The sequence below is a fragment of the Oncorhynchus keta genome, unplaced genomic scaffold, assembly GCF_023373465.1.
Source record: "Oncorhynchus keta strain PuntledgeMale-10-30-2019 unplaced genomic scaffold, Oket_V2 Un_contig_255_pilon_pilon, whole genome shotgun sequence".
Lineage (NCBI taxonomy): Eukaryota > Metazoa > Chordata > Actinopteri > Salmoniformes > Salmonidae > Oncorhynchus > Oncorhynchus keta.
In genome coordinates, this window is record NW_026284534.1 from 58,174 (window position 1) to 73,263 (window position 15,090).

The window sequence follows — 15,090 nt, forward strand, 5'->3', positions numbered from 1 at the left end:
TTAAATCTTTGATCATTTACCCTCTCAAAGGCACCCATACACAATCTATGTCTCCAGGCTTAAAAAGCCTTCTTTAAACTTGTCTCCTCACCTTCATCTACACTGAATGGTCAGGGTTAATCTGCAGCATAGAAAGAGCAGGTGTTCCTAATGTTTTGTCCACTCTGTGTTTAACACAACCACAAACAGTAACAAAGAGTCATTTTTTATTTTAATAGTAAGACACTTATTTAAAAAAAAAAAAGTTTAATAAAAGGGGACATTTTCTTTAAATACAAACATTTTAATAAAATGTAAGCTGCCTTACCCTTACCCCCCTTCCCTCTAGAAAACTAAAAAAACTAAAATAGCCTGGATTCATAGCATCATTCAACCCTCCCTTTCCAAACGCTCCGGAGTGAAGGTTCCCCTATCTACAGATCCAAGCCCCCCCCCCCCCAAAAAAAAGTAAACCATTGGTAGGGAAAACCAAGCATCTAGGGGCAAATTCCCCTGATGGTCGCGTTCCAGGCAGCCTACATTGCAGATGTTCACCATCCACCAATGGTTGGGCAACAGATTGCTATAACATAAGATGTGCTTAGCGGACATGTTAAACACCTGTCCAGGTTGTTGTGAGATCCAGGCGTCTGCAGTGCAGTCGTTCTGGAACTGGGCTGTAAAGGTCTCATTTCCCAGCCTGTTGGGCCTGACGCCGCAGCAGCACGTAAATCTTCTCCTTGATCCAGTCCTTGTTGTGCGGCTGGTACGTCTGTGTGTCGGCACGGTACCTAAGGAGGAGACAGACGGAACGATTTATTAAAACATGGGCTGGTACGTCTGTGTGTCGGCACGGTACCTAAGGAGGAGACAGACGGAACGATTTATTAAAACATGGGCTGGTACGTCTGTGTGTCGGCACGGTACCTAAGGAGGAGACAGACGGAACGATTTATTAAAACATGGGCTGGTACGTCTGTGTCGGCACGGTACCTAAGGAGGAGACAGACGGAACGATTTATTAAAACATGGGCTGGTACGTCTGTGTGTCGGCACGGTACCTAAGGAGACAGACGGAACGATTTATTAAAACATGGGCTGGTACGTCTGTGTGTCGGCACGGTACCTAAGGAGGAGACAGAACGATTTATTAAAACATGGGCTGGTACGTCTGTGTCGGCACGGTACCTAAGGAGGAGACAGACGGAACGATTTATTAAAACATGGGCTGGTACGTCTGTATGTCGGCACGGTACCTAAGGAGGAGACAGACGGAACGATTTATTAAAACATGGGCTGGTACGTCTGTGTGTCGGCACGGTACCTAAGGAGACAGACGGAACGATTTATTAAAACATGGGCTGGTACGTCTGTGTCGGCACGGTACCTAAGGAGGAGACAGACGGAACGATTTATTAAAACATGGGCTGGTACGTCTGTGTGTCGGCACGGTACCTAAGGAGGAGACAGACGGAACAATTTATTAAAACATGGGCTGGTACGTCTGTGTGTCGGCACGGTACCTAAGGAGGAGACAGACGGAACGATTTATTAAAACATGGGCTGGTACGTCTGAGTCTGCACGGTACCTAGGAGGAGACAGACGGAACGATTTATTAAAACATGGGCTGGTACGTCTGTGAGTCTGCACGGTACCTAGGAGGAGACAGACGGAACGATTTATTAAAACATGGGCTGGCACGTCTGAGTCTGCACGGTACCTAGAGGAGACAGACGGAACGATTTATTAAAACATGGGCTGGTACGTCTGTGTGTCCGCTCGGTACCTAGGAGGAGACAGACGGGCGATTTATTAAAACATGGGCTGGTACGTCTGAGTCCGCACAGTACCTAGGAGGAGACAGACGGACCGATTTATTAAAACATGGGCTGGTACGTCTGTGAGTCTGCACGGTACCTAGGAGGAGACAGACGGAACGATTTATTAAAACATGGGCTGGTACGTCTGTGAGTCTGCACGGTACCTAGAGGAGACAGACGGAACGATTTATTAAAACATGGGCTGGTACGTCTGTGTGTCCGCTCGGTACCTAGGAGGAGACAGACGGAACGATTTATTAAAACATGGGCTGGTACGTCTGAGTCTGCACGGTACCTAGGAGGAGACAGACGGAACGATTTATTAAAACATGGGCTGGTACGTCTGTGAGTCTGCACGGTACCTAGAGGAGACAGACGGAACGATTTATTAAAACATGGGCTGGTACGTCTGTGTGTCCGCTCGGTACCTAGGAGGAGACAGACGGAACGATTTATTAAAACATGGGCTGGTACGTCTGTGAGTCTGCACGGTACCTAGGAGGAGACGGGCTGGTATGTCTGTGTGTCCGCACGGTACCTAGAGGAGACAGACGGAACGATTTATTAAAACATGGGCTGGTACGTCTGTGTGTCCGCTCGGTACTTAATGGAGAAAACACTAGCCTACGTCAATCTACTATCCCCCGTAGTACAAAAGTTGACCTATTATATTCTGCGTGAGAAATAAATATTCCAAACATAGTCTGGGACAGTTGTGGGATGCGATAGATCCCCAAATGAATACAACCACTAGTAGTGGTAGTGACTGGTTATAGTAGTGGTAGTGAGTGACTGGTTATAGTAGTGGTAGTGAGTGACTGGTTATAGTAGTGGTAGTGACTGGTTATAGTAGTGGTAGTGACTGGTTATAGTCAGTGGTAGTGACTGGTTATAGTTATAGTAGTGGTAGTGACTGGTTATAGTAGTGACTGGTTATAGTAGTGGTAGTGACTGGTTATAGTAGTGGTAGTGATGTTGTGTCTGTGTCCAAACATTATGCTTTATATTCAGGACAAAGTTAATAGCCACAGCCACAACATGGATAATCCTGAATGAATCGTGAATAATGACTGAGAAAGTTAGAGGGTCAAAGTTCATACCTCCAAGACATGCTAACCTCCCCTGTTATTGGTAATGGTGAGAGGTTAGATCATACCTCCAAGACATGCTAACCTCCCCTGTTATTGGTAATGGTGAGAGGTTAGATCATACCTCCAAGACATGCTAACCTCCCCTGTTATTGGTAATGATGAGAGGTTAGATCATACCTCCAAGACATGCTAACCTCCCCTGTTATTGGTAATGGTGAGAGGTTAGATCATACCTCCAAGACATGCTAACCTCCCCTGTTATTGGTAATGGTGAGAGGTTTGACCATACCTCCAAGACATGCTAACCTCCCCTGTTATTGGTAATGGTGAGAGGTTAGATCATACCTCCAAGACATGCTAACCTCCCCTGTTATTGGTAATGGTGAGAGGTTAGATCATATCTCCAAGACATGCTAACCTCCCCTGTTATTGGTAATGGTGAGAGGTTAGATCATACCTCCAAGACATGCTAACCTCCCCTGTTATTGGTAATGGTGAGAGGTTAGATCATACCTCCAAGACATGCTAACCTCCCCTGTTATTGGTAATGGTGAGAGGTTAGATCATACCTCCAAGACATGCTAACCTCCCCTGTTATTGGTAATGGTGAGGTTAGACCATACCTCCAAGACATGCTAACCTCCCCTGTTATTGGTAATGGTGAGAGGTTAGATTATACCTACAAGACATGCTAACCTCCCCTGTTATTGGTAATGGTGAGAGGTTAGACCATACCTCAAGACATGCTAACCTCCCTGTTATTGGTAATGGTGAGAGGTTAGATCATATCTCCAAGACATGCTAACCTCCCTGTTATTGGTAATGGTGAGAGGTTAGATCATACCTCCAAGACATGCTAACCTCCCCTGTTATTGGTAATGGTGAGAGGTTAGTTCATACCTCCAAGACATGCTAACCTCCTGTTATTGGTAATGATGAGAGGTTAGCTCATACCTCAAGACATGCTAACCTCCCTGTTATTGGTAACGGTGAGAGGTTAGATTATACCTCAAGACATGCTAACCTCCCTGTTATTGGTAATGGTGAGAGGTTAGATTATACCTCCAAGACATGCTAACCTCCCTGTTATTGGTAATGGTGAGAGGTTAGATTATACCTCCAAGACATGCTAACCTCCTGTTATTGGTAATGGTGAGAGGTTAGATCATACCTCCAAGACATGCTAACCTCCCCTGTTATTGGTAATGGTGAGAGGTTAGATCATACCTCCAAGACATGCTAACCTCCCCTGTTATTGGTAATGGTGAGAGGTTAGATCATACCTCCAAGACATGCTAACCTCCCCTGTTATTGGTAATGGTGAGAGGTTAGTTCATACCTCCAAGACATGCTAACCTCCCCTGTTATTGGTAATGGTGAGAGGTTAGATCATACCTCCAAGACATGCTAACCTCCCCTGTTATTGGTAATGGTGAGAGGTTAGATCATATCTCCAAGACATGCTAACCTCCCCTGTTATTGGTAATGGTGAGAGGTTAGATCATATCTCCAAGACATGCTAACCTCCCCTGTTATTGGTAATGGTGAGAGGTTTGACCATACCTCCAAGACATGCTAACCTCCCCTGTTATTGGTAATGGTGAGAGGTTAGATCATATCTCCAAGACATGCTAACCTCCCCTGTTATTGGTAATGGTGAGAGGTTAGATCATACCTCCAAGACATGCTAACCTCCCCTGTTATTGGTAATGGTGAGAGGTTAGATCATACCTCCAAGACATGCTAACCTCCCCTGTTATTGGTAATGGTGAGAGGTTAGTTCATACCTCCAAGACATGCTAACCTCCCCTGTTATTGGTAATGGTGAGAGGTTAGATCATATCTCCAAGACATGCTAACCTCCCCTGTTATTGGTAATGGTGAGAGGTTAGATCATACCTCCAAGACATGCTAACCTCCCCTGTTATTGGTAATGGTGAGAGGTTAGTTCATACCTCCAAGACATGCTAACCTCCCTGTTATTGGTAATGGTGAGAGGTTAGCTCATACCTCCAAGACATGCTAACCTCCCTTGTTATTGGTAATGATGAGAGGTTAGATCATACCTCAAGACATGCTAACCTCCCCTGTTATTGGTAATGGTGAGAGGTTAGATCATACCTCCAAGACATGCTAACCTCCCCTGTTATTGGTAATGGTGAGAGATTAGATCATATCTCCAAGACATGCTAACCTCCCCTGTTATTGGTAATGGTGAGAGGTTAGATTATATCTCCAAGACATGCTAACCTCCCCTGTTATTGGTAATGGTGAGAGGTTAGATTATACCTCCAAGACATGCTAACCTCCTGTTATTGGTGAGAGGTTAGTTCATACCTCCAAGACATGCTAACCTCCCTGTTATTGGTAATGGTGAGAGGTTAGATCATACCTCCAAGACATGCTAACCTCCCCTGTTATTGGTAATGGTGAGAGGTTAGTTCATCATAAATCACCTGTACAGCAGGTTTGAAACCTAGGACGGCTCTTAACAGAGTAATACAAACTTCGGTAAACACTTAAAAAGTCTGTGGATATAAAGCATTTTTACACGTTATACGCATAGACACACTTGCCATAATTACAATTCACAACACAATCGCAGGTTAATAATATATATTAATTCCCAGACAAAAATAAATGGATTTGATCCCGTTCAGACAGGGACCTTGTACTGTGGGGAAATACCAGGTCATCATCACTACAGCACCACACTACAGCACCACACTACACTACAGCACCACAATACAGCACCACTACACTACAGCACCACCACACTACAGCACCACCACACTACAGCACCACCACACTACAGCACCACCACACTACAGCAACCACAATACAGCACCACCACACTACAGCACCACACTACAGCACCACCACACTACAGCACCACACTCCATTCTACAGTACCACACTACAGCACCACACTACAGCACCACACTCCATTCTACAGTACCACACTACAGCACCACCACACTACAGCACCACACTACAGCACCACCACACCACCACACTCCATTCTACAGTACCACACTACAGCACCACACTACACCACCACACCACAGCACCACTCTACAGCACCACACTCCATTCTACAGTACCACACTACAGCACCACACTACAGCACCACCACACTACAGCACCACCACACTACAGCACCACCACACTACAGCACCACCACACTACAGCACCACACTACACTACAGCACCACACTACAGCACCACCACACTACAGCACCACCACACTACAGCACCACAATCCATTCTACAGCACCACACTACAGCACCACACTACAGCACCACACTCCATTCTACAGCACCACACTCCATTCTACAGCACCACACTACAGCACCACACTCCATTCTACAGCACCACACTCCATTCTACAGCACCACACTCCATTCTACAGCACCACACTCCATTCTACAGCACCACACTCCAGCACCACACTCCATTCTACAGCACCACACTCCATTCTACAGCACCACAGCCAATGATATAGAAAGTCAACATTTCACACAGTAGGGTATATGAAATACTTGTCAACCTGTTTTAAAACTGATCCTCTGTGTCTCACTGGAAACTGTTAAGTCTCGGTGTACGGTGTCCACTGTTTTACGAACGACTCCCGTTGTTGTCACCTCAGAGAGAGTGTAACGTTGGCCCGGCCCGACAGCAACGTTGGCCCGGCCCGACAGCAACGTTGGCCCGGCCCGACAGCAACGTTGGCCCGGCCCGACAGCAACGTTGGCCCGGCCCGACAGCAACGTTGGCCCGGCCCGGCAGCAACGTTAGCCCGGCCCGGCAGCAACGTTAGCCCGGCCCGGCAGCAACGTTAGCCCGGCCCGGCAGCAACGTTAGCCCGGCCCGGCAGCAACGTTAGCCCGGCCCGACAGTAACGTTAGCCCGGTGTTAAAACCTGAGCACACACCTGCTGGTGATTAAGTTTCAGCCTTGCTTAACAGATAGGTGGAGAATTGGGACGCAACCTAAAGTATGTACACGTTTTCGTATTTATTTAAACTTTTATTTAACTAGACAAGTCAGTTAAGAACAAGTTCTTATTACCAATGACGGCCTAGGAACAGTGGGTTAACTGCCCGTTCAGGGGCAGAACGACTAGGAACAGTACCTCGTTCTGCCGACAGATTTTTACCTTGTCAGCTTGGAGATTCGATCCAGCAACCTTTCGATTACTGGCCCAACGCTCTAACCACCGGGCCACCTGCCTCCTCTAACCACCGGGCCACCTGCCTCCTCTAACCACCGGGCCACCTGCCTCCTCTAACCACCGGGCCACCTGCCTCCTCTAACCACTAGGCCACCTGCCTCCTCTAACCACTAGGCCACCTGCCTCCTCTAACCACCGGGCCACCTGCCTCCTCTAACCACCGGGCCACCTGCCTCCTCTAACCACCGGGCCACCTGCCTCCTCTAACCACTAGGCCACCTGCCTCCTCTAACCACTAGGCCACCTGCCTCCTCTAACCACTAGGCCAATTTACGCTTTTAAATCTTTGACAGGGACGGCGAACTTCAGGAAAAGGTTGGAAAATCCAGACACGTCGAAATCCGTGTGAAAAACCAAGTACAGCAGTTTGACTTACACCAAGCAGCTGAGGTCAGCCAGGTCATGGATGAAGTCAAACAGTTGACTGATGTCATAGGTGATGGATGGTGTGTTGGGGTTCATTCTCTTCAGGTGCTCCTCGTACATCTTACACACGCCTGGAAGGAGAGACATACATCCGTCACAGGCATCAAAATTCACCCACAAATGACAACAGGTCTAGGCATAATTGAGAAAGTGATTAGGTCATTTTATGAATTGCCCAGCATGCAACACCATTAAAAAGAGGATTGTTAGCCTTTTGGTTACCCCACAGTGCACAATAATGAAGTCTATTCCTGCTGAAATGGTAAACCACTACTTTAAGATGAAGCACCCCCAAGCATTCAGATGGGACAAGGACTGGGTATTTAGCCTATGGGGTGGAGCTCTCAACCCTGTTCCCAGAGAGCTGCCCTCCTATAGGTTCACTCCAAGCCTGTTCCTGTAGAGCTACGATCCTATAGGTTCACTCCAAGCCTGTTCCTGTAGAGCTACGATCCTATAGGTTCACTCCAAGCCTGTTCCTGTAGAGCTACCCTCCTATAGGTTCACTCCAAGCCTGTTCCTGTAGAGCTACCCTCCTATAGGTTCACTCCAAGCCTGTTCCTGTAGAGCTACCCTCCTATAGGTTCACTCCAAGCCTGTTCCTGTAGAGCAACCCTCCTATAGGTTCACTCCAAGCCTGTTCCTGTAGAGCTACCCTCCTATAGGTTCACTCCAAGCCTGTTCCTGTAGAGCTACCCTCCTATAGGTTCACTCCAAGCCTGTTCCTGTAGAGCTACCCTCCTATAGGTTCACTCCAAGCCTGTTCCTGTAGAGCAACCCTCCTATAGGTTCACTCCAAGCCTGTTCCTGTAGAGCTACCCTCCTATAGGTTCACTCCAAGCCTGTTCCTGTAGAGCAACCCTCCTATAGGTTCACTCCAAGCCTGTTCCTGTAGAGCTACGATCCTATAGGTTCACTCCAAGCCTGTTCCTGTAGAGCTACCATCCTATAGGTTCACTCCAAGCCTGTTCCTGTAGAGCTACCATCCTATAGGTTCACTCCAAGCCTGTTCCTGTAGAGCTACCCTCCTATAGGTTCACTCCAAGCCTGTTCCTGGAGAGCTACCATCCTATAGGTTCACTCCAAGCCTGTTCCTGTAGAGCTACCATCCTGTTCACTCCAAGCCTGTTCCTGTAGAGCTACCATCCTATAGGTTCACACCAACCCTGTTCCTGTAGAGCTACCATCCTATAGGTTCACACCAACCCTGTTCCTGTAGAGCTACCGTCTATAGGTTCACTCCAAAACCAGCACACCTGGGGGCTGTCAATTTACCTTCCATGCACTCGTTGACTGATTCATAGTCAGCATACGTCCGTCCCTCTGGTCTCTTAGTGGGCTGGACCAACAGGATCGTATGAGACTGTAACAATAACAGAACGCCCAGTAGGCGTGTCAGTAACAGAACGCAGTAGGCGTGTCAGTAACAGAACGCAGTAGGCGTGTCAGTAACAGAACGCAGTAGGCGTGTCAGTAACAGAACGCAGTAGGCGTGTCAGTAACAGAACGCAGTAGGCGTGTCAGTAACAGAACGCAGTAGGCGTGTCAGTAACAGAACGCAGTAGACGTGTCAGTAACAGAACGCAGTAGACGTGTCAGTAACAGAACGCAGTAGGCGTGTCAGTAACAGAACGCAGTAGGCGTGTCAGTAACAGAACGCAGTAGGCGTGTCAGTAACAGAACGCAGTAGGCGTGTCAGTAACAGAACGCAGTAGGCGTGTCAGTAACAGAACGCAGTAGGCGTGTCAGTAACAGAACGCAGTAGGCGTGTCAGTAACAGAACGCAGTAGGCGTGTCAGTAACAGAACGCAGTAGACGTGTCAGTAACAGAACGCAGTAGACGTGTCAGTAACAGAACGCAGTAGACGTGTCAGTAACAGAACGCAGTAGACGTGTCAGTAACAGAACGCAGTAGACGTGTCAGTAACAGAACGCAGTAGACATGTCAGTTCTCAAATCAACTTTTCAGTTTCAGTAAGATTAATACAACTCAAATACCAGGTTAGTGGTATTTTATAGCATCTCTGTCAGGCAGTAGAACACGCAGCCCCGTCGAGCAGTAGAACGCGCAGCCCCGTCGAGCAGTAGAACGCGCAGCCCCGTCGAGCGCAGTAGAACGCGCAGCCCCGTCGAGCGCAGTAGAACGCGCAGCCCCGTCGAGCGCAGTAGAACGCGCAGCCCCGTCGAGCGCAGTAGAACGCGCAGCCCCGTCGACGCAGTAGAACGCGCAGCCCCGTCGAGCGCAGTAGAACGCGCAGCCCGTCGAGCGCAGTAGAACGCGCAGCCCGTCGAGCGCAGTAGAACGCGCAGCCCCGTCGGCGCAGTAGAACGCGCAGCCCCGTCGGCGCAGTAGAACGCGCAGCCCCGTCGGCGCAGTAGAACGCGCAGCCCCGTCGAGCGCAGTAGAACGCGCAGCCCCGTCGAGCGCAGTAGAACGCGCAGCCCGTCGAGCGCAGTAGAACGCGCAGCCCCGTCGAGCGCAGTAGAACGCGCAGCCCCGTCGAGCGCAGTAGAACGCGCAGCCCCGTCGAGCGCAGTAGAACGCGCAGCCCCGTCGAGCGCAGTAGAACGCGCAGCCCCGTCGGCGCAGTAGAACGCGCAGCCCGTCGAGCGCAGTAGAACGCGCAGCCCGTCGAGCGCAGTAGAACGCGCAGCCCCGTCGAGCGCAGTAGAACGCGCCAGCCCCGTCGGCGCAGTAGAACGCGCAGCCCCGTCGAGCGCAGTAGAACGCGCAGCCCCGTCGAGCGCAGTAGAACGCGCAGCCCCGTCGAGCGCAGTAGAACGCGCAGTAGAACGCGCAGCCCCGTCGAGCAGTAGAACGCGCAGCCCCGTCGAGCAGTAGAACGCGCAGCCCCGTCGGGCAGTAGAACGCGCAGCCCCGTCGGGCAGTAGAACGCGCAGCCCGTCGAGCAGTAGAACGCGCAGCCCCGTCGAGCAGTAGAACGCGCAGCCCCGTCGAGCAGTAGAACGCGCAGCCCCGTCGAGCAGTAGAACGCGCAGCCCCGTCGAGCAGTAGAACGCGCAGCCCCGTCCCGAGCAGTAGAACGCGCAGCCCCGTCGAGCAGTAGAACGCGCAGCCCCGTCGAGCAGTAGAACGCGCAGCCCGTCGAGCAGTAGAACGCGCAGCCCCGTCGAGCAGTAGAACGCGCAGCCCCGTCGAGCAGTAGAACGCGCAGCCCCGTCGAGCAGTAGAACGCGCAGCCCCGTCGAGCAGTAGAACGCGCAGCCCCGTCGAGCAGTAGAACGCGCAGCCCCGTCGAGCAGTAGAACGCGCAGCCCCGTCGAGCAGTAGAACGCGCAGCCCCGTCGAGCAGTAGAACGCGCAGCCCCGTCGAGCAGTAGAACGCGCAGCCCCGTCGAGCAGTAGAACGCGCAGCCCCGTCGAGCAGTAGAACGCGCAGCCCCGTCGAGCAGTAGAACGCGCAGCCCCGTCGAGCAGTAGAACGCGCAGCCCCGTCGAGCAGTAGAACGCGCAGCCCCGTCGAGCAGTAGAACGCGCAGCCCCGTCGAGCAGTAGAACGCGCAGCCCAGACACTGTAGCAGTTTCACACAGATCCACAAGGTGCCTCCAGTTGAGGAACCACACTTTCTCCCGAATTAGGCGTGTGTTCAGTGCATGCTCCATTACACAGGTGGCCGCCGCTGTCTGTCTTCCATAAAACATGCGCTGTAACATGGATATATGGCCGTGTGGAAACAAGGTGAGTATCTTTTTCACCTTTTTATTATTTCTCGCTGATATGAAAGAGAAGGAAGGTCCTTATGCCTCCAAACCCGTACCGTACCGCAAGCGACGCGTTTTAATGTTCAGATTGAGTTTCGGGATTTTTAACTAAACCTCCCCTTACACGAGACGCCTTTGTCCAATGACGAATGTAATGTGGAACAGAGTGATGACAAAGGGCTACAGTAACTCGGAATACAACACAGGATGACAATGACTGGTTAATTAACACGCAGACTGAACATATATAACTGAACGTTATTATAACACGATGTAATATAAGAAGCTGGTATACGACCGTCATATGTTTAAAAACGACTCACTTCATTAGCAAACTAGTTAACGTTCATCCGTTCGTTGATTGACATGTGTGCAGTTTTAAAACAAGGCTAGCTGGTAATCTACTCAATCATTTCCCCCAGGTAAACTACTCGAATGCAAATCTATTGATGTTATTTAAAAAAAATACAACTAACCATAATTCCTTCGCCGTGCTCTTGAAGTAAGTAAGATTTCTCGTGCTACGCGATTTAGATTTGATGGCACAACAAGACCGGAAGTGACTTTTGATACCGGAAGAATTACTTTCGGAACGCGAGAAGGGTTTAGTGCTATTTTCTAATCCTTGGGACGTTCCTAAACGAGTGTTACCATGTTTGCGGTTTTCAAGCTAAAATTGGACTGCTTTGAAAACGATGTCGCGGGTGAAAATGTATTGGTGGCTGTCTGCGGGCTTTGGGGCTATTTCTAACTTGCACCGCGGTCACCATGGCATTTTTCTTAAATATACACATATTTGTGTGACCTGCTGTATGTAGACTGTCAGGCACGCTGTTCCTCAGTAGCCCATTCCAGCAGGCCATTGGGAAACACAAGCACTTCTTTTCTCGAAATCGCCTCGCTATTCATGTTGAATAAATTAATCTGTTAATTTTAGCTAAGAACGCTGCTTAAATCGTTCAGTTTACATCTTGTCAAGTCTACTGTATACTATCTGAAATGAGATGTAGGCCTATCAGGGGCTGTAGGCTACCTACCTTTTATCTAAGCAAACCATGGCAAAATTGAATGACAATCATAAACCCTGATTTTTGTTAGTAGCCTATGCCTATTCAAATTACAAGTCAATCTCTGAAAATTTATAACGGTTTTTAGTCTGAACATCTGGCACATAATAACAGCAGAATTGCCAAGTGTTCATCGAAGTGTTTCTTGCTCAGAGATTGAGATCCAATGCCCAACGTTCATCACTCAAACTCTTCTGTCAGATGTACTATGGTTATGCACAATGCGCAAAGGGGATTTATTTACAAGTATAAACCTGGTTCGAAACCTTGAATACTGATTGGCTGAAAGCCGTGCTATATTTAAGAATTAAAGCCCGAGGGGGTGTGATATATGGACAATATACCACAGCTAAGGTCTGTTCTTAAGCTCGACGCAAGCGGAGTGCCTGGATACAGCCCTTAGTTGTGGTATATTGGTCATATATCCCAAATCCCGAGGTGCCTTATTGCTAATATAAACTGGTTACCAACCTACTTAGAGCAGTAAAAATGCATGTTTTGTCCTACCCGTGTTATACGGTCTGATATACTACGGCTGTCAGCCAATCAGCATTCAGGTTTCGAACCAACCAGTTTATAACAGACCATATACCACAGGTTTGACAAAACACACCGTTTTACTGTTCTAATTACGTTGGTAACCAGTATATAATAGCAATAAGGCACCCCCAGGGGCTTGTGGAAGACGTCCCTAACCCATTGAAGTTAAGAAAATATTAAAAGGTTACAGTGAGGGTTAGGTAAGGGTTAATGGTTAAGGTAGGGGGTTAAAAGGGATACTTCGAGATTCTGGCAATGAAGCCGTTTATCTACTTCCCCAGAGTCTGATGAACTCATGGATACCATCCAGTATGAAGGAAGTTTCACAAGCCAATGCTAACTAGCGTTAGCGCAATGTATGCAAGTCTATATTATCTACTATTATGCTAGCTGATACCATACACGTCCAGTCATTGCGCTAACGCTAATTAGCAATTGCGCTAACTCTTGGTGTTTTGTATTTTATTTGGAATCCCCATTAGCTGTTTCAAAAGCAGCGGTTACTCTTCCTGGGGTCCAACACAAAACATGAAACATGACATAATACAGGACATTAATAAACAAGAACAGCTCAAGGACAATACGATGTGTATTTTTTTAAAGGCACATATCAATACATAAACACAGACTATCAAGGAGGGGAGTGCCTTGAAGTGTTGCTTTCTCTGCCCTCATATCAATACATAAACACAGACTATCTAGGTCCAATAGGGGAGAGGTGTTGCTTTCTCTGCCCTCATATCAATACATAAACACAAACTATCTAGGTCCAATAGGGGAGAGGTGTTGCTTTCTCTGCCCTCATATCAATACATAAACACAAACTATCTAGGTCCAATAGGGGAGAGGTGTTGCTTTCTCTGCCCTCATATCAATACATAAACACAGACTATCTAGGTCCAATAGGGGAGTGGTGTTGCTTTCTCTGCCCTCATATCAATACATAAACACAAACTATCTAGGTCCAATAGGGGAGAGGTGTTGCTTTCTCTGCCCTCATATCAATACATAAACACAGACTATCTAGGTCCAATAGGGGAGAGGTGTTGCTTTCTCTGCCCTCATATCAATACATAAACACAGACTATCTAGGTCCAATAGGGGAGAGGTGTTGCTTTATCTGCCCTCATATCAATACATAAACAGACTATCTAGGTCCACTAGGGGAGAGGTGTTGCTTTATCTGCCCTCATATCAATACATAAACACAAACTATCTAGGTCCAATAGGGGAGAGGTGTTGCTTTCTCTGCCCTCATATCAATACATAAACACAAACTATCTAGGTCCACTAGGGGAGAGGTGTTGCTTTCTCTGCCCTCATATCAATACATAAACACAAACTATCTAGGTCCAATAGGGGAGAGGTGTTGCTTTCTCTGCCCTCATATCAAGACATAAACACAAACTATCTAGGTCCACTAGGGGAGAGGTGTTGCTTTCTCTGCCCTCATATCAATACATAAACACAGACTATCTAGGTCCAATAGGGGAGAGGTGTTGCTTTCTCTGCCCTCATATCAATACATAAACACAGACTATCTGGGTCCACTAGGGGAGAGGTGTTGCTTTCTCTGCCCTCATATCAATACATAAACAGACTATCTAGGTCCACTAGGGGAGAGGTGTTGCTTTCTCTGCCCTCATATCAATACATAAACACAAACTATCTAGGTCCACTAGGGGAGAGGTGTTGCTTTCAGGATCGTATGAGACTGGACCAACAGGATCGTATGAGACTGGACCAACAGGATCGTATGAGACTGGACCAACAGGATCGTATGAGACTGGACCAACAGGATCGTATGAGACTGGACCAACAGGATCGTATGAGACTGGACCAACAGGATCGTATGAGACTGTAACAACACCATAGTCTTAGCCAAGAGAGACTGGCAGCATAGTATTTATGTAATCTCTCTGATTACAATGAAGAGCAAGACGTGCAGCTCTGTTCTGGGCCAGCTGCAACTTAGGTCTTTCCTTGCAGCACTGGAGCACACGACTGGACAATAATCAAGATTAGATACAACTAGAGCCTGCAGGACTTGACTACAACTGGACAATAATCAAGATTAGACTAAACTAGAGCCTGCAGGACTTGACTACAACTGGACAATAATCAAGGTTAGATAAAAACTAGAGCCTGCAGGACTTGACTACGACTAGACAATAATCAAGATTAGATCAAACTAGAGCCTGCAGGAC

At 48.2% G+C, this 15,090-nt stretch overlaps 1 protein-coding gene and 2 long non-coding RNA genes across 8 annotated transcripts; 1 reads left to right on the forward strand and 2 right to left on the reverse strand.

The window, feature by feature from the left end:
* Positions 1-853: 853 nt before the first annotated feature.
* Positions 854-11,882, reverse strand: LOC127922408 (enhancer of rudimentary homolog). 5 transcript variants are annotated; one of them, XM_052506114.1, is made up of 4 exons: positions 11,753-11,882; positions 8,828-8,915; positions 7,503-7,623; positions 854-906 (listed from the first exon to the last, which is right to left on the reverse strand). In XM_052506114.1, the coding sequence occupies exons 1-4, from the start codon at positions 11,753-11,755 to the stop codon at positions 867-869; spliced, it is 252 nt and encodes an 83-aa protein (XP_052362074.1). In that variant the 5' UTR covers positions 11,756-11,882; the 3' UTR covers positions 854-866. The 5 variants fall into 5 exon arrangements, with proteins under 5 accessions (XP_052362074.1, XP_052362073.1, XP_052362076.1 ...); XM_052506113.1 differs by lacking the exon at positions 854-906 and adding an exon at positions 986-1,040; XM_052506116.1 differs by lacking the exon at positions 854-906 and adding an exon at positions 1,053-1,105.
* On the forward strand, positions 2,352-5,695 carry LOC127922409 (uncharacterized). Of its 2 annotated transcripts, XR_008111183.1 has the most exons (4): positions 2,352-3,000; positions 3,337-3,502; positions 4,049-4,218; positions 5,272-5,695. It is a non-coding gene; the product is annotated as an uncharacterized LOC127922409 (long non-coding RNA). The 2 variants fall into 2 exon arrangements; XR_008111182.1 differs by lacking the exon at positions 2,352-3,000 and having other exon boundaries at positions 3,310-3,502.
* Positions 4,044-4,816, reverse strand: LOC127922410 (uncharacterized). Its single transcript, XR_008111184.1, has 3 exons — positions 4,752-4,816; positions 4,528-4,639; positions 4,044-4,191 (listed from the first exon to the last, which is right to left on the reverse strand). It is a non-coding gene; the product is annotated as an uncharacterized LOC127922410 (long non-coding RNA).
* Positions 11,883-15,090: the final 3,208 nt, after the last annotated feature.

Bases quoted from the DNA above. Each gene is read 5' to 3' on its own strand.
- LOC127922408 (XM_052506114.1), bottom strand. The intron at 7,624-8,827 runs GTAAATTGACAG...CTCTCCTTCCAG, and splicing joins AGTCAACGAGTGCATGGAAG to GCGTGTGTAAGATGTACGAG. The intron at 907-7,502 runs GTAAGTCAAACT...TCTCCTCCTTAG, and splicing joins GCTGACCTCAGCTGCTTGGT to GTACCGTGCCGACACACAGA.